Source organism: Gnatocerus cornutus, chromosome 5 (assembly GCF_029298725.1).
Source record: "Gnatocerus cornutus isolate USDA-ARS CGAHR chromosome 5, icGnaCorn1.1, whole genome shotgun sequence".
Taxonomy (NCBI): Eukaryota; Metazoa; Arthropoda; class Insecta; order Coleoptera; family Tenebrionidae; genus Gnatocerus; species Gnatocerus cornutus.
The window spans coordinates 10,168,316-10,186,754 of record NC_142237.1 but is presented as its reverse complement, the minus strand read 5'-3'; the positions used below and the strand labels follow the sequence as shown (position 1 = coordinate 10,186,754).

Below are 18,439 nucleotides of genomic sequence, written 5' to 3'. Positions count from 1 at the left end.
TGTCCAAATAAAAGAGCCAGACTTCTTAGTAACATTTATTGTTCTTACTGAACGCATGATTTTAAAAGTAATAAACCGTAAAGCAATTGAAATGATGAAATGCATAAAGTCTTTTAAGGTTTGTACATTTTTCGTGTCAATATAATCAGTTTATGCTTATAGCTTCCGATAAGTTCAATGTCCTAACAAGCTTTTTAATCTTTTTAATAATTCAAGCCTTCAATGTCTCCTACATGTAGGTAGCAAATAACAAGCACGTGAATTTGCATATAACAAGCGACAGGGTAATACAAACTTGCAAAAACTACGCGGGTGCGCCTTGTTAAGCTGTAAAATATGATTTACGCAGAAATCAGTAGGTAGATCACAATGTTACAATAAAGACATTTCGGAAGTGGCAAGAAGACGGATTCGGGAGTCTAACAAAGTCATCTCTTCATTTTTCTTGGGTGAAATTTTTGATCTGCATTGAACAAAGATCAAAGCATCTATTTATGCATTAGAAACATATCTATCACTGATCAAAGCAACGCAACGTGATACGTTAACAGAATGCAGACATGTATGAAGATAGCAGTTTAACACCTAAATGAACGCCATGCTTACTTAGAATAATAATTCATTCATAAAAACCAATGACGCGTACACATTATAAATTAAATGTGAATTACCCGCATAAGAATCATAAGAATGTTGACTTCAGAGTTCAAATGAATTACACTGTAAATGTTTTGTTTTCTTTCGCCGAAACATTGTTATGTGTCCAAGGGCCTTCCCAAGACGATTTCCTTACCATTTACCTCGGTTGTAATTATTTCTTATTCAAAGTACAGGTGTTGGGACATGAAACAGGTTATCATTTCACCATCGTCTTTTAATCTTATTTTATTATTTACGCATTCATGATTTCATCAGGTTTGATGGAATTATTTGCAAATTTACATGTCATGCAAACATTGTTTCTTATCTAAAGACCGCAATTATGATTAAAGAGATACAAAGCGTTTTTGTAAAATAAGGCAATGAAGATAAATCCTCGTATCAAGGTAGAACAATCAGGAGCATTTTCCAGGCAATTTAGTTACCTGTCTATTTATCTTCCCGTCGCATTAGCCTAGCCACGTTATGTTAATTTTTAAACAAAGCGCATGATTAACCATTCATCCATTCATTATTGTTAGTTGGAACTAATTAATTAAATTCTGATGTCGCTGTCGTGGAAGAGTTGGAGTTATTCAACGATTCCGTCATTGTTCGAGCAATTAAATTCGAAGAGGGTCCTTTGAAGCAGAAATATATACATATAAAGGACTGGTTATTTATCTACCCTTGGTTGATGACGCGTGTCAGATAAAACAGGTGAAGTGTGTGATGTGGAGGAACTAAGAATGACGTTCAGGTTTTTAAATAAACAGTTTTAAAGAGTGAATATGATTTTTTTTTACATAAATTAGAAGCGTTTGGGGTTCAGAGAAGAGTACTAAAAGTTTCAGTTATTTTTGGATATAATTAAGAAGGTATGATAACAAGTGACTTGGTAAAAAACAGACACAGTTGGCTATAAAGTATAGATAATTTTAGTTTGACGAAACTAAAATAGAACTTCCTAGCAAGGCTAATTTTGTAGAACTCAAAAAAAAAATAAAAAAATATTTTATATTCATTTCATAGGCTAAGATAGACTTCATTATTATTATTCAAATTTATATTATTCAAGAAGCGCGAGAAAAACGATGGCGCAAACCTTTTCTTTTTGTTTGTTGTAGTTTCGAAGGTATCAAACATTAAAAATTTGAAAAATAAAAATCAACTGTCCGAAACTTTAAACGGCCCGGATTTTATTGTACGTAGATTTTGAGCCCGGATTTGGAATCTGTGCGAAATTCTGCGTAAAATGAACCGAATTAACTCACGTCATTTTGCGAGAAATCGACCGCAGAAGTTTGACATAGTTTTAGTGATAATTTTTTTCAAAAATATTAAATTTTCGTATAAGAACGAATTCTTATCTAAAAAATCGCGAGAAAAGCGATGGAGAAAACCGTTTCTTTCGATCTGTTATAGTTTCTGAGATATTGAGCACAGATGGTTTTAAACCTTCAAAAATTTTGCCCTCTGGCGACAACCCAAACATTCAAACGGCCATAGCCATTATTTGTTGACGTATGTTAAAATTCGCCCGGTTTTGGATTCTGCGCAATAAATACAATTAAATAAGTACAACTATTTAGCTTGAGTTTGCTTCACAAATTATTCAAATAAACGAGAAACTGATCAAATCTGTTTTCAAAACGTTTTTTTGGATTAATTTTTTTTGAATTTTTTTGAAGCAAAAACGACGTTTAATACTTTTGAATTATAGATCAACCGAAAGAGTAGCTCGAGATTTATCAACTGGCCAAATCTCAGATCGGTAAGGCGAATAGTTTACGAGTGGCGAGTTTCAACGCAAAATTAATTATCCAAAATTTTGATCGCTCATAACTCAGTTATTTGATCACCAATCTTAACGAGTCTTACCTTTTTGGATTCTAAGATTTTGGATCTAAGATTGCTCCAGAAATAAGTTAAATATCGACTGAGTCTGAATTAGAGACCGAAAGACTGCTAACTTCTACACTAAAAAATTAAAAATTTCAAATTTGAACTATCTAATACCAACTTCTAACCTAGAAATCTATCTGGTCAAATCTCAGTCGGGAAGTCGAGTAGTTTACGAGTGGCGGTCAAAAAACGAAAAATTCAAAAATTTTCATCAATCAGAAAATTCAAACTAAAAAAGTAATTAAATTTAGTGCCATTTTACTTTACATTACTTCAACCACGCTTAAAACCGCTCAAAATGTCAATTAACTGATGTAAATATCTATTTAAATCACATGAAGGAAGAAGATACCAAATTAATTCTGATGAGTTTGAGTTAACATAGACCGATGCACCCAATTGAAATTGTAAACTAGGACAATATAATGCCGATAAAACACAATTTGACCCAATAAATGTAATACAAAAGTTCACACAATAAATTAGTTTCTTAGTTTCGCTTCATTTTGCCTAATAAAACTTTATTAATGAATCGACTAATACATAAAAAGAATAAGAAGAAAGCATTTAAATTGATTATGGAATTTAACTTAAAGTATATGTATAATGTTGAATATTGATTTCTCTCCATTAATTCGTTATCAACTTATCAAGGACAAAAAGCAAAATTCGGAGCTCTTAACAATAATAATTAATTGACCAGATCAATAAATCATGAATCAATCAGAAAACTTACTTTCAATGTCAGCTTTATCGACGGACCAAAAACCATAAAATTTATGACCGCACAAACAATACCTTATTAAAATATCCAGATAAACAGAATATTGCAACGTTTTATACTCAATTAGTGGGTGGACGCGTCTTTTGACCAAAATTTAAAAAACTTACAATTTTTGTTTTTAATGTGCGTCATCAAAAGAATTAACTCCTTTCATAACCATAAATTACGCAGATTTATCGCTAATCCAGAAATTAAAGCATTTTGCTAGTTGTAATGCAAACAATGAATAATAATAAACTGATAAAATCTGTCATCCAGGATAGAACGAAAACGGAAAATTTGGGGAAAGGGCCCATCAAAAGCACCTACTCACTTTGTAATGCTTTCGGGTTCAACGCGGCGTAAACGTTTAGCATTATTTAGATTAGATGTGGTATGTAAACAAACGATAGATCGTTTGGCAAATCGACATGACGTTTATTTCAGTTTTAACACAACGCATCCACTCTTCCAACTCAGTTAGCGGCAGCTCGTCTTGGGGAAAGGATGTATAATTTTGTGGTGCTACAGCTGTTTCGCGAGTAACGTGATCAGTGTTACATCTTTATAAATTTGGAATTTAATTTAGAAGGCACCACGAGAAAGAAAAGTGAGTTTTTTGTACGAAATTGACAATAAAAGTGAATTTTCGGCTCATTGCTAGGAGTCAGGTTTAATTTTACTATGATCTTGAGTCGGAATATTTACCTCCATGTAGCCTTGTGAATAATTGGTGTCTTATTATTCTGCGAACGAAAATCTGTTGAAAATTAACGGAGGCAATAATGTTACTCAGCGTTATGCAATAACCAGTTCAATGGATTATTTGATTAGCATTTTAATAGCGCTCTTTTTTGAATTTATTCGCACCGCGAAAAATTGCACCAATAGATGGAATGATCATTTAATTGCTTTTATATTTTTTTGTAATTAAGGTAAGTTTCCATTGTTTCTCGTATAAACACACCAGAAATCATTGCAATGATGTTCTACATTTTGAGACATTTTTCTCGAAAACACATCGATATTAAAACATGTACAAAGTTTGCAGGGTTACTTGGTAAGACTAATTACTTTAATTAATGTGAGCGGAGTTATCATATAAGTGACTTCATATTATTCTTAATTTTTGCAAGTCATGTAACAATTATTTGTTCACTAGTTCATTTGAACACATGTTGAAAAATGTGCGGGGCCAGATTGATAATCTTATCATGACACCGTAATGCGACAACGAAGGCATCTTAGCTGCACTTGAACTTCTCTTTTCAGGGTTTGGCGGATGAATAATAGAACGAAACTGTGAAAACTTTATTTATCTGTTAATTATTTTTACAGTCTATGTATAAATGTTATGTTACATTGGATTTTTTGAAAAATTGCACCTGGTGAAGAGTTCTGATAACATAACGATTTTTTATTTTATCTGAAGAGAAATTGCAGATGTTCAACTGGTGATTTTACTCGTTTTATCCGATACTTGACATAGTTTATTTGTTTGATTTTTGCAGGAACACTAGCGACCTTTGTCTTGTTAATTTTAGTACTCATAAAATCGTGAATAGCTCTCACTAAATAAAATTGTGTTTAGTTTTCAGATCACTCAATTCACTCCAATGATAACCAAGTTGTTGATCTTTCTTTATCACTAATGGACGTTTTCCATTACCTATTTATACCTTTTATTCACACTCAAATTAGAGCACCGCTTCAGAGAGAATAGAATTTTTTCTTCAAATCCTTTAATAAAAATCGTCTCTAAGTTGCGTGCATAAGTTTTTAATTTCGCAGTGATTTGAAAGGAAAATCTATTTTAAATCTCCTAATAAGACGTTGCGATAAGCATCGTGTTCCACGATTTTGTGAAGATAAACCCATCTTTCTGAATCTTATTGTTTTAATATCTAGGTCAAACAAGTTTTTCACTCAATCATTCTAACAACGTAATTTATTGATTAGTTTCTATTTTTGCTGATCATCGCGTACTTCATCTAGTAAAGTAGCAATTATTATCGGAATATCAACCGATCAACTTATAAGCAGAATTGATTAATAAATTGTCTTGTAAGTGGGGACTCTGTTAAGTGTATCGTAACAATTTTGTCTGAACACAGAAAATCTATGACTAGGCATGGGATATCTTCCTACTTTTTTGCACCAAGAGCTTAAAATATTATTTGAGCTTATGGTGTATTTATGTTATTAGAGTCTTAAAATAACCCTCTAATTAAAATCTTGCAGCTGAACTTCACTATATTCTTGGATTTACTCAGTCTGGGACAAATATGTATAAATTATCCTTATAAATAATTGGTTAATTGGTAAAAAAACTAAAATATTTCCTATCCGTTCATGCGTTGCTTGTATTGATCGTTTTTTTATGTTATAAACTAGATTCTATTTTTATCACATATTCATAGAACGATCAATTAACATAAAGTTTATTCTCTACAAAAATCTATTTTCCGTTTGATTTAAAGCAATTTAAATTGAAATAATACTGAATTTTTGACTCTCCGTTTTATCCACGATGATTTATGATTTATGAGGTCATTATTTTACCATGAATTAACAATTACATTCAAAATTCTTGTTTATAAAATACAGAAGGATAATTATGTATTAGAACTAGCGGTGGTAAATTGCACATGGAATTAACGGGCACTTTTCGTTATCAATATGTGATTACATTTATGCAACTTCAAGTTATCTTTGGTCTACATAAGTTAGAAATTTAGTTCTACTTCATAAATACTATGATTGATAAAATTCAATAATTCTAAATCATGGTGATAACGATAAGAGATTGTTTGGGTTTTAATTACGATAAGTTGATAAGAATTGAGGCATAGCCACACTGAAATTGTGGTTTCTAGATAGTTTTAACAAAAATAAATCGATAAAATTCAGCTGCAAAAAGAATTGAATTTAGAAATAGCTCCTATATAAGATTTGCTTTCATTAGCAAAACTGCCTGTTTCCTAATCAAAAATATGTTTATACTGATAAGCCTACTTAGATCGGGTGCCAGTGGCGTAACAAATAACTTAACTTTGATAAATTTGTATCTACTTATAAACGTTTAATTTTTTAATTAATTCTTCTATTTAATATGTCTGAATTAGAGACCGAAAAGCTTCTAACTTCCATACTGAAAAAAATAAAATTTCGAACTTGAACTATCGAAGATCGATTTCTAAGCTAAAAAAACGCGAAAAAAACGATTTCGAAAAGGGTTTCTTAATATTTGGCTCAATTCCGGAGATATTGAGCAAAATCGTTTCCGGAGTTTCAAAATTTTGGCTTTCTGGCGACAACCCCGAATTTCAAACGCCTTTAACTTGGTTATTTGTTGACGGACGAGAAAAATAAGGGTATTTTTGAATTCAGAGCGAAATTCTGTGTAAAAATTGAGTCGCAAAATTTTTTTTATCAAAAAATTCACCATCGAATTTTTCAAATGAAATTATATCATTTAATTTTTATTGGGATTGTTTGTACAGCTTGTACACGTACTGAAGAGGCGATCCGTCCTTTTTGACACACCTGATATCTTTCGTGGTTAACTTTTCTGCGCATTTTCAATAGTTGTTTTGATTGTGGTTTAAAGCGACATATTATATCTTCATCGGTAAAGATAACACTTAGGAATTTGCAGATTCACAATAACTTTATGCCGACTCATTTCTGCAATACGATTTTACCAGATCTTTTCAGTGTATTTTTACTCTTTGTAGTCAAATTACAGCTCAATGTTTATTTTTATTGATTAATTTTGTTTTTTTTTAAAGAAACTATGGGGTCAATTTCAAGTCGCTTGGGACGTCGCTCTTTAGCGACGTTGCTAAGGTAGCTGTGATGTGATTGACGTTGCTACGTCGCAAACACCTTTAGCGACGTCGCTAAATAACTTGAAATTGACCACTATGACTACGATAGAGAAGATTTTGCAACATTCCATCGACTGCAGTCGGAGCCCGAACAGAATAATAAATTACCGTTGATATAAATTATATGTATAATATAATTATTTCCGGGATTTGCACTGTCAAATACAGTGACTCAGTGACTGATATTTTAAATCATTTTAAATGTGTAAATCAAGTTACCAAAATTTTATTTTTTTCTGATTTCGTAAAACACTCAGTTTTACGCGTTTTTACAACGAAACTTTTTAATACGTGATTGCATTTAATTTTGTTATATTTTTACAAATTTATCATTTAAGTGGTATTGTCATTACAAACATTTAAAAAGTATTACTTTTATGAGCACTTATGATTAACTTAACATGTCCATGGAATGGTTAAATTGGTTGCACTGACGGAAAATGCTTATCAGAGTGATATTCATAAAATACTTACTTTAAATTGTCAAGTTCATAACAGTAATAAATTATTTGAATACCTATGTACCTACATATCAGTACACTTTATAGACAAAGGCGACTTTACACTAACATATACTTACTTTGTGTATTAATGAATTGCGTACAAAATTTTATTTTAGATTGCCTACAAGACTTTTTTACTAGTCAGACTTTATATTATGCCCTAAGGCACAAATACTGCACCGGATAATGCATAACGTCGACTCTAAAATGGATTTTGATTTTATTTCTAAGCTGGTGAACAGCAAAAATTTCTCCATAAACTGGCTACAGTATTTCGGTTACAAGGTTTTGTTGATTAAAGTAGATACTGCTATAATGTCAAATATTTTGAAATCTAATTGTGTTCCACTTTTAAGTAACTAGTCATTTTGAAAGAATTTCAGTTTGTTTAAATAAACAATTTATTAATAACTTAATTGTTTAAGCGTCAATATAATCACTGCTCTTACTTGTCTATATTCAGTATATTAGATAGTCCTTCCCATTAATACAGGTATGTGATTATCAATGTCACTTTAAGTGTCGCATTATTTAAATACATTTGATAAGATTTCTGAATTACATTGCGCACTGTTCCTCCATTAAATCCGTTTAAGTATAAAACGCGATACAAAACAATTGTTCTTGTTATGAAACAAACTCGTAATAGCTCCTACTTGATCTTGTAAAGATCCAAACTGTTATACGAAACCATCAATTAATTTGTTTTTCTACTGGACCATCACCACTTGAAAACTCGTTCGGTCGGTGGGTTTACATTCATCAATATCCTATTTATTTTTCATGTTTATTTGATAGACGGTAATAGCTTCGAAAACATTAATTGTGTACAATGTCTTTTATTGCAGAGTCGAACCAGCAGCTGGGGAAGCTCTCACACATCATGCAAAGTTGCTCAAACCGTAAAAGAAGTAGACGCATTCCGATTTAGACTCAAAGTGCTAGTGAAAATAAATAAACTGAGGTGTGTGGTGCATGTTGGTGCCGAAAAGAAAAATAAATAGTAAACCGACGCAAAATGGATATCACAAAAGAATATTACAATGCCAACCCTGCAGAGACGGCAAATCCTCTCTCCAAGCTATTTTTCACGTAAGTAGGCAAAGAGTCACCATCAGACAGTGAAATTTTAGTGAGCGGTTAGAATTCTCAGAAAGGTTGGAATCATGCCAAAAACATGGCACGTCGAATGTAAATCGGAAATAATAGATTTTTCTCAGAGATTTTCTACGTTCCCTTGATAGGCGTCATTCTGAAAGATTCATAACTATATCAAGATTGTTTGGTGTTGAATACATAACGACCACATTCTAGCTAACGGGGATCATGTCTCGCATGCAATTACTACGTAATCAAGACATTTATAACGAATTTTTTAAATTTCTAAACAAGCGCTTAATAGCAGACCACACTGTTGTGAGTTATGTTCTGAGATTAACAGACACAAAAAGTAAAGTCGTCAATTTTCGATTTATTTACATCCATGAAAGACCGTAACTAAAATTCTGAAACGCTACGTGGCTTTAGAGGGGTTTAAAACATTCTGGTTACAAAATCCTATTCGTATAAGCTTCATAAATAATTTGTTTTGGTTGAACCGGAGAACACAAGAGGTTCTTTCCTTTTGGTTAGTCCTTGACACGTCATTTTTTTCGAATTCTGATCCTTCTTAAAACAGCCTTGGTCAACAGATGTTTGCGTGATTGATGGCTGCACCATTTGGGGGTGTTTGTTTTACCCATTGGTGCCAATTTAGAATTTAAAACGAACAAACTAAGCAACTTTTACGTTTTCATTATTTACTCACAGATCTTCTCAGGATTAGATTATTTTTCATAGCAATGTTGAAATAAAAATAAATATTTAATTAAGCCTTGAATAGTGCCACCCCTGCGGTTATTTGTTTTATTAATGTCTGCATTATCTGAAATACATTAAATGGTAAACAGCTGTAGATAACTGCCACTAAGTATTTATTATGAACTGTATTACATAAACGTTATCACTACACAGCTGGAACACGGCTAATATAATCATTGCTTATCAGCTAAAATTCTAGGATAGATATATTTGAGTTGAAGGGGTTGCACGTGGGAGATGAGCGAAAAATTACTTTCTAATTAGGTAGTGGAGTCATGCTCAAGTAACGTAAGCTCGGGGGCAAGTGTTTGTTGAGTGGCGGAACTTGCAACGGTGGATTTTTAACAACATGATTTGTCAGTTTTGTCGGAATTTTAGAACTCAGATTTGAACAATAAGCGACCTAAAACTGTTTACGGGCAAGGCAGTCTCCCGGAGTTTTATAACTGAATTGAAGCCTTTTTTAAAAATCTCTTTTATGGTTTACATAAAAAACAGATTTGTGTGCTTTGCAGCATATTTTCTCCAAACATATTTGATTTTGATTTTCTATACAAATGGAGAATAAAACTATAAATTGAGTATGTAATCCTGTAAAATCGTTTAATTGCGTTCATTTTATTAAATTAAAGCTTATTAAATTAAAAATTAAGGCTTTTAAAAAAATAAATAAATAAAAATTTAAAATATTAAAAAAAATAGTTTAATAAAAAAAATAGAAAAAAATTGGCCCGCTCTGTGATATGCGCAATGCATTGAATTAATTGAAGTTTTTTTTTTTTTTAAATGACGATCTTCGAGAAAATAACGGTTTTTCTCAAAAAAGGCGAAAATTTTGTTGAATTTATCATCTTAATTTTTTTCTGAGAAATACATTTCAAAACAAAAATTTTGAAAAAAGAACGTCCCAATAAGTTAATTTTTGAAAAAGTTGTAGCTACCTATTTAAAAAGTACCTATAAAAATATACAAGCCAAAATTTATAACTTTTTTTAGGTTGGGAAAAAAATTCTGACAACCGTTTTTCATAGGGTAAAAAAATTTGAAAAATTTTCAGCCAAATCGAAGAGGGTCGGGGTCCAAAGTGGTCGATTTAATATGAAATACCCCATATGCATGTATTTCGAGAAAACATTATTTAGAACTTTTTTTGCATTTTAATTTATGTTCTACTACTTTTTTAATACATACTTTATTATTTTACTACTATTCAATAGGTAATCATATTTTGTATGTTTGCCCAACTGGGCAGAACACCGCAAAAATTCAATTGTTAAACCTCTCAAGTTAACTGGCGCTAAACAAATCCAAAAGAGCAACTTAGTTCAACCGAAACCGTTGTTGGAATCAATAATATTAGCGGAGTGCCTGCAGTGCCGCAATGTTGTTCCTTCTTAATCTTCGTCATTTATATGTGTCTCTTTCTCAAAGCGTATTTTTCAGAAGAAACTGACTCACGAAACATTGTGTAACAAAATCATCTGGATAAACACATTAAAAAACAAGATAAAAAGCCCAATAAATTTTATAATAATACTTAAATTATCCTAACAAAAAAAAGTTGAAAATTAAGTCCGGGAAGCGAGTAAAATACGTCGCTCAAAAAAAGTCAAACGCATTTTTCCCACGTAAAAGTTCATTTCCGTTCGATTCATGTCATGCGGAAACTAACTCATATCACACACTTTTCACGGGATTGGTTAAAACAAAAAAAGGATTTTCCTACGATCCCGTATGAAAGTTGATGTTTTCGTACATCTATTTGAGAAAGTAAAAGTCACACATGCAATATGAATATAACAAATTCATTTTTCCAATTTATGTATGTCGATTTGCAGTGAATTTAGGCCTAAAATCCAAGCGTTATTTGGTTAATCTCTAATATCAGAGGAATTCATTTTATAATTTCCCTGTGGTAGACAAGAAAAATAACTTTTAGAATAAATAAGAAATGGATTTTTGTCGAGACTAATTATGGAGGTTCATCAAAAAATAATGCACATAACTCGTCGGCTAACGCCTCGCGCATCTACATTCCCACTCGTGCGAAATTTGGCACTTTCCGCACTTATTATGTAAATATCTATATTCAGATTTAGGATCGTCTGCTAGCCTCACCAATTTTCAAATTCACTTTTTTATCACTCAGAAAAGATAACATATCTTTGCTCACGGGATCGCTGCCCTCACCTTGGATTGCAGTATCACATTAAAATTATTATTTTATATTCCCACAATGACACAACACATCTAAATTACATGAAAAAAATTAAGTAACAATAAATTATCGGGTTGGGAAACGGAACCGAACACCGGAAAAATGACGTTGCGTTTTCCTTCTAATTATTTCCTTATTATTGTCACCTCACAACAGAAATGAAAACGATGAACTTTCTGTAAGCAATCATTTTAAAATCGGTATAAAAGAATCAATTTGTTTCCCCTTGTAATGTATGTAAATTACGTCTCATCCCAGCTTTTGTGGATGATGATGTTAAAAACTTCTCGTTGCGGTTCGTTAAGCCGCATTGTGACAACATCGTCATTAATGGAAAGAGGATAAGGAACGGTCTAAATACAACGACTTATTACTTTATATGCAAGAGAGGCGATACACCCATCGTTGCAAATACCATAAAAAACATGCAAATGCCATTAAAACATTGCACTCAAACAATGCAGTTGAAACTACGAATCGAAGAATTTTCAAAAATGTTTGTCTTCTTTTAGGTACACGATTGGTATGTTTAAGAAAGGTTACAGTAAAACGCTAGAAGTTGATGATCTCTACAGCCCGCTCTTGAGCGACAGGAGCGCTCTTTTGGGTGATAGACTAGAAAGGTGAGGATTGAAATATTATACATGATGCTGATTTATCGTATTCTGTACAGATAACAGTCTCAATTTCAAGTGCAGATGTTACTAGTATTCCACTAACTCGGGTCTTAATTCCCATATCTTGTTCGCAGGAATTGGAACAAACACCTGGAGAGGATAAAACGGTCAAACAAGAATAAACGTCCCAGTCTGTTAAAGGTGCTAGTGGCCACATTTTGGCCAGAATATTTGTTCTTAGCTTTCGTCATAGTTATAATGGAATTAGGTGTAAAATTATTACAACCAAAAGCGTTAGGCTTACTTCTGGACTATTTCCGTCCTGATAGCGGAGTTTCGAAAGAAGATGCTCTGTGGTATGCTGGAGCGATTGTTATACTCAATGCCTTAAGTGCCTTATTGATTAACCAGTATATCATGAAAGCTTTTCATTATGGCATGAAACTCCGCGCAGCTTGCTGCTCCCTCATATATAGAAAGGTAAATTCAACTTCGTGGGTGGTCAAATCAAACGCGTTTGTTGCGTCTGGACCTTCAACAAACAGACAAACTTGAACTGATTTTTTCCAGGCCTTACGATTAAGTAAAACTGCTCTGGCAGACACCGCGTCAGGGAAAGTCGTCAATCTTCTTTCGAATGATGTTAGTCGATTTGATATTGTTTCCGTACTGATTCACCACATGTGGGCAGCTCCAACATCGGCTCTAATTATCACCTATTTATTATACGATGCGGCTGGATATGCCGGAATTATTGGTATAATTCCGGTTTTTCTAGTCGTGCCATTGCAAAGTAAGATTCCGGACAATCTCAACACTCTCTTAAAGCTCCGTTTTAGGCTACACTGGAAAGCTTTCCGCCATTTATAGAAAAAAGACAGCGCAAAAGACTGATGAGCGAGTCCGATTGATGGACGAAATTATCTCCGGGATCCAAGTTATTAAAATGTACGCATGGGAAAAACCTTTCACGAAGCTCATCAGGATGGCCCGAATCCTAGAATTGAAAGTCGTCGTAAAATCGTCCTATGTTCGTGGACTTTACATGACTTTCAACCTCTTCACGACGCGAGTGGCTCTTTTCTGCACACTTCTCACAATGACTCTTATGAACCAGAAGATCACCGCGGCAAAAACTTTCGTTTTCATGTCATATTACAATATTCTTGCTCAAACTATGTCCAGTATGTTCGTCAGAGGAATCTCAGAAATAGCTGAAGCCCTTGTAGCAATTAAACGTCTCCAGTCTTTCATGGTCAACGAAGAGTTCGTTAAAACGCCATTTATCGAAGACAACAACGACAACAAAATCAACACTGATAAAAGTACGGTTATCTTACGAGATCTGAACGCGCGATGGAATGTTTCCTCCACTGAAGACGCCATAAAAGGAATTAATTTGAACGCGAGCAAAAGAAGTCTTATTGCGGTGATAGGACCAGTCGGTAGCGGGAAGAGTTCATTACTTCAAACCATTTTAGGCGAACTCCACGTGTCTTCCGGAACTCTACAACTCGATGGAAGCTTATCGTACGCGTCACAAGATCCTTGGGTTTTCGCCGCAACTATTCGTCAAAATATTACTTTTGGTCTCAACTACAACAAGAAGAGATACAACGAGGTCGTGCACGCTTGTGCTTTAGAAAAAGACTTTAAACAGTTTGCTGACGGAGACTTAACAATTGTCGGTGATCGTGGAGCATCGTTGAGTGGAGGACAGAAAGCTAGGATCAATTTGGCACGCGCCGTTTATCGAGACGCTGACATATACTTACTCGACGATCCTCTATCAGCTGTTGATATCCACGTATCAAAGCATCTTTACGACGAATGCATAAATGGATATCTCGCAAACAAGACTAGAATTCTTGTAACTCATCAAGTGCACCATCTGAAGAATGCGAACGAAATTATCATCATGAATAACGTAAGCAAAACGTACAATCCCCGATTTTTTTCTAACTGGTTCTATAGGGCACCATAGAAAATAAGGGAACTTTTGGAAATCTGGCCAACAGCGACACCGAATACGCCAAGTTGCTAACATCAGAGCCTGAACAACCTCCTGAAGAAAAACAAAAGGCGTTCGAAGCAGTTAAGTTAGTACGGCAAATGTCAGCCCGGGTAAGCACTGAAACATTTCTTCCACCTTTTACTTTCGTTTCTTCATTGCAGAGTAAGTCAAATTCGCTTAGCAGTGCCATCAGCGAACTCAGCATCCCCGAAAGTCTCCTTCAAGAGGAAGCCGAGGAAGAAGTCAAGCTCAAAGATTTACAAGAAGATTCGTCGAAAGGCAAAGTTCAGGGTTCCTTGTTCTTGAAATATCTCTTAGCCGGAGGAAACTTCTTCTTTGTGACTATTGTTCTTCTGCTGTATCTTATAACACAAGTGGCCGCAAGCGGTGTCGACTATTTTGTAAGTTACTGGATAAACATTGAAGAAGTCCGAACTGCTTTAGAAACAAACTCTACCAACACCACAGAAATTGAACATCTTCTGCCGACGAACTTATGTCTTAATATCTATGGAGGATTAATCGCGGCGTTATTCGTGTTTGCGTTGTCTCGTTCCATGTTGTTCTATAAATTGGCGATATTATGTTCGCAAAAGCTCCACGACTTGTTGTTTGGTTATGTGGTCAATGCTACCATGAGGTTCTACGACACGAATCCTAGTGGAAGAATCTTGAATAGGTTTTCAAAGGATATAGGGGCGATAGATGAACTGTTACCCAAAGCAATTCTTGATGCTGGTCAAATTATTTTAACGATGGGCGGGAGCCTTATCTTGGTGACAATAGTAAATCCTTACTTTTTGATCGTGGTCGCAGTGACTGGCGTCTTCTTTTTAATGCTTCGTAGAATATTCTTAAAGTCTTCCAAAAATATCAAACGACTTGAAGGAATGAGTAAGTGACTTAACTTTATAAGATTAAGTGTGATGATTTGCGTTATAGTGAGGAGTCCGGTTTTTACCCATCTGAATGCCACTCTACAAGGATTAACGACAATCAGGGCGTTCCAGGCGGAAGATATTTTGCGAACAGAATTTGATAAACATCAAGATTATCACACAAGTGCCTGGTTTATGTTCATAGCAGCCAGTTCGGCGTTTGGTTTTTACTTGGATATTCTTTGTTTTATCTTCGTAACAATCGTCACCTTCAGTTTCTTAACCTTCGGCGAAAGTATGAATTATTCAATAAATTTCCGCTTGATTACTTAGCAATTCTGATTTCACAGGTATGGGGCTACAAGCCGGAGAAGTAGGTCTAGCAATCACCCAATCGGCGGCATTGACTGGTTTGGTTCAGTGGGGCATGCGGCAATCCGCTGAGGTAGCCAACCAACTTATGTCTGTCGAAAGAGTGCTCGAGTACAAAGAATTACCTACCGAAAAACAACCGGAGAAACCCAAAACACCACCTAGAGACTGGCCAGCTGAAGGCAAAATCACTTTCAAAGAAATGGGGTTGAAATACGATGAAAACGGCCCTCTTGTACTTAAAGACTTGAATATCACCATCAACCCCCAAGAAAAAGTCGGAATCGTCGGAAGAACTGGAGCCGGAAAATCGTCTTTGATCTCCGCGTTGTTCCGACTAACTAAAGTTGTCGGAGAAGTCGGCATCGACAACATAGACACTAAAGATCTGCAACTACAAGTTCTGCGATCGAAAATCTCCATCATCCCTCAGGATCCCGTGTTGTTCTCAGGAACATTACGCTACAACCTGGATCCGTTCGAGGAGTATCCCGACGAAGTCCTCTACAAAGCTTTGAACGACGTCGAACTCAAAGACCCTGCGAATATTATAAACAGACTGGAAAACAGAGTGATGGATCGCGGTTCCAATTATAGCGTGGGCCAGAGACAGCTGATCTGTCTAGCCAGAGCAATTATCCGAAATAATAAAATTTTAATGTTGGATGAAGCCACCGCAAACGTAGATCCACAGTAAGTTAATTTTGGTGTCATTTGACTCGTCTAATTCATTTGTTGCAGAACGGACGCTTTAATTCAGAAAACTATCCGAGAAAAATTCGCTGACTGCACGGTTTTGACTGTCGCGCATCGTCTGAACACCATCATGGACTCCGATAAAGTTTTGGTGATGGAAAGTGGTACTATGGTTGAATTTGACCATCCCCACGTGCTCTTGCTTAACTCATCGGGGAAATTTAGTAAGATGGTAGCAGAGACTGGGAGAGCCATGGCTGAACAACTGAGAAAGATCGCGAGGGAAGGCTATCTGCGGAAGCACACTGTACCCGAATAAAGCCGTTTTTCCCCAGTTACAATTTTTGTTATTCAGTTATATTTTTAATGTTAAAGAATAGTATTTTGTTCTGTGTTCCCGTTTTTATATACATAGTCAATATTTTTATGATATAAATTGTGCAATCGAAAAACATGGATTTTAGATCGAAGTTGTTGGCCACATGAACGGCACAAATATTTTGTTCAGGTACTTACGTAATTATAGTATTTTTGAACTACTTAATATTGGCGAGTTTTTTTGCAACGTAATGCGAATTTCCAGTTTAGCGCTACCGGTTGCTCTAGTTTGCGCGTGGCAAGAAAACTCCGTTGCATGATACAATTGATATACTTTTTTATAAATATAATGAAACCAAATCTAATATTTTTATAATTACTTGAAATGTCGGGCTGTGTACGTGTAGCTCTAGTACGGCGAAACTGATACTTGTAATAAATACAGAGATAAACTATGTATTATGTAGATATATTTTAAATAAATTTTTTGTATGAAGCGTCAAGTTTTATTCGAACCCAAAAAAGTCTAAAAGACTAAAACAATTGAATCAACATTTTTTACAGTACCGCGCAAACAAAATTTTCCAGAGCGTCATTTCACTTTTTACTTGCGTTATCGGTATAATTTTAAACCGTTTTGCTAATTACTCAAGTTATACAAACGTAATTTCAATACTAATATATTCTACTAATGATATTCTTCTGCCTAGATAGATATTCTCTTCTAACATTGATATTTCCTAAAACTTGGGCTCAGTATGTACATTGAGAAGCTATAGCGTGCATAATAAGAATGTACAAAATAACACAAATAAAAATAGTCCTCAAGGTCTCGGTATGTCGCCAGATTTAACAAACTCATTTCCTTACGTTTATCCCTCGCGATAAATGACGATGGCGACGGAAGTAATATCTCTGAACATATTTTTCAAAGATAAAAAACGTTTGTATGAATTACACAATCTTACATCATGTTTGCTGTAATTATTGTTACGGGATTTTGGTTGCCAAGGTTAATAAATGTAGTGTTAAATTGTATCGTAATTTCTGTTGAGCAACTAAATTTTTAATTGTTTTTAACTTACATTTAGCAAGTTCAAAATTCGAATAATGCACAATCATGGTAACTGTAATAGTCATAATTTGTATTGCAGGATAATCAACTATACTTATTCCTGTAACTTTTGGATGAAGATAAAAAAACGCTCAGTAATAAGAGTATGTGGGTAGGTACATATTTATCGGCAAATATTAACATTTTATTGAGGTAATTTTACAATTTTTTGTAAAGAGAACCGATAAATGAAGAGGACTCTGTACACAGGGTGTAACAAAAATGGCAGGTTAACTCTTCAGTAGGTTCTTCAGAACGATATGTAGTAAGGCTTGAAAAAAAATTGTTACAAATCGACTCATACAGGTTGGCGTTAAGGTTTGATAATTTTGTGTTCAATTCTTTGATTTTCTAGCTTTCGGATTAACAGAAAATGAAAGAAACTTAAACCAAGAATTGTGTATTGTTTGAAAAACGCTGAACGTTTTGCAAACCGAGGAAAAGATGATGGAATAGCTAGCAAAACTATTTAATAAATGAAAATGGAGACGATAAAAGGTCTTGTAACCCGAGCGATTTCTAATTTCAGCAATTGATTAGTCGAGGAGAATTTCTCATACGCTTTATTCAAGCTTATTTAACGTGCCATTAACTTTTATTTGCATTTTTCAATAGTTAATGCAACATAACTATCTACTCAGAAAAATTACGT

At 34.2% G+C, this 18,439-nt stretch overlaps 1 protein-coding gene across 1 annotated transcript; it reads left to right on the top strand.

Annotated features, from left to right (window-relative positions):
• The first annotated feature begins 3,765 nt into the window (after window positions 1-3,765).
• LOC148174318 (ATP-binding cassette sub-family C member 4-like) lies at window positions 3,766-17,169 on the top strand. The gene is made up of 11 exons (XM_088036031.1): window positions 3,766-3,917; window positions 8,549-8,792; window positions 12,291-12,401; window positions 12,530-12,875; window positions 12,966-13,188; window positions 13,235-14,322; window positions 14,370-14,519; window positions 14,571-15,303; window positions 15,352-15,582; window positions 15,638-16,352; window positions 16,401-17,169. Exons 2-11 carry the CDS (start codon window positions 8,719-8,721, stop codon window positions 16,672-16,674), a joined length of 3,945 nt encoding a protein of 1,314 aa, XP_087892157.1. The 5' UTR covers window positions 3,766-3,917; window positions 8,549-8,718; the 3' UTR covers window positions 16,675-17,169.
• Window positions 17,170-18,439: the final 1,270 nt, after the last annotated feature.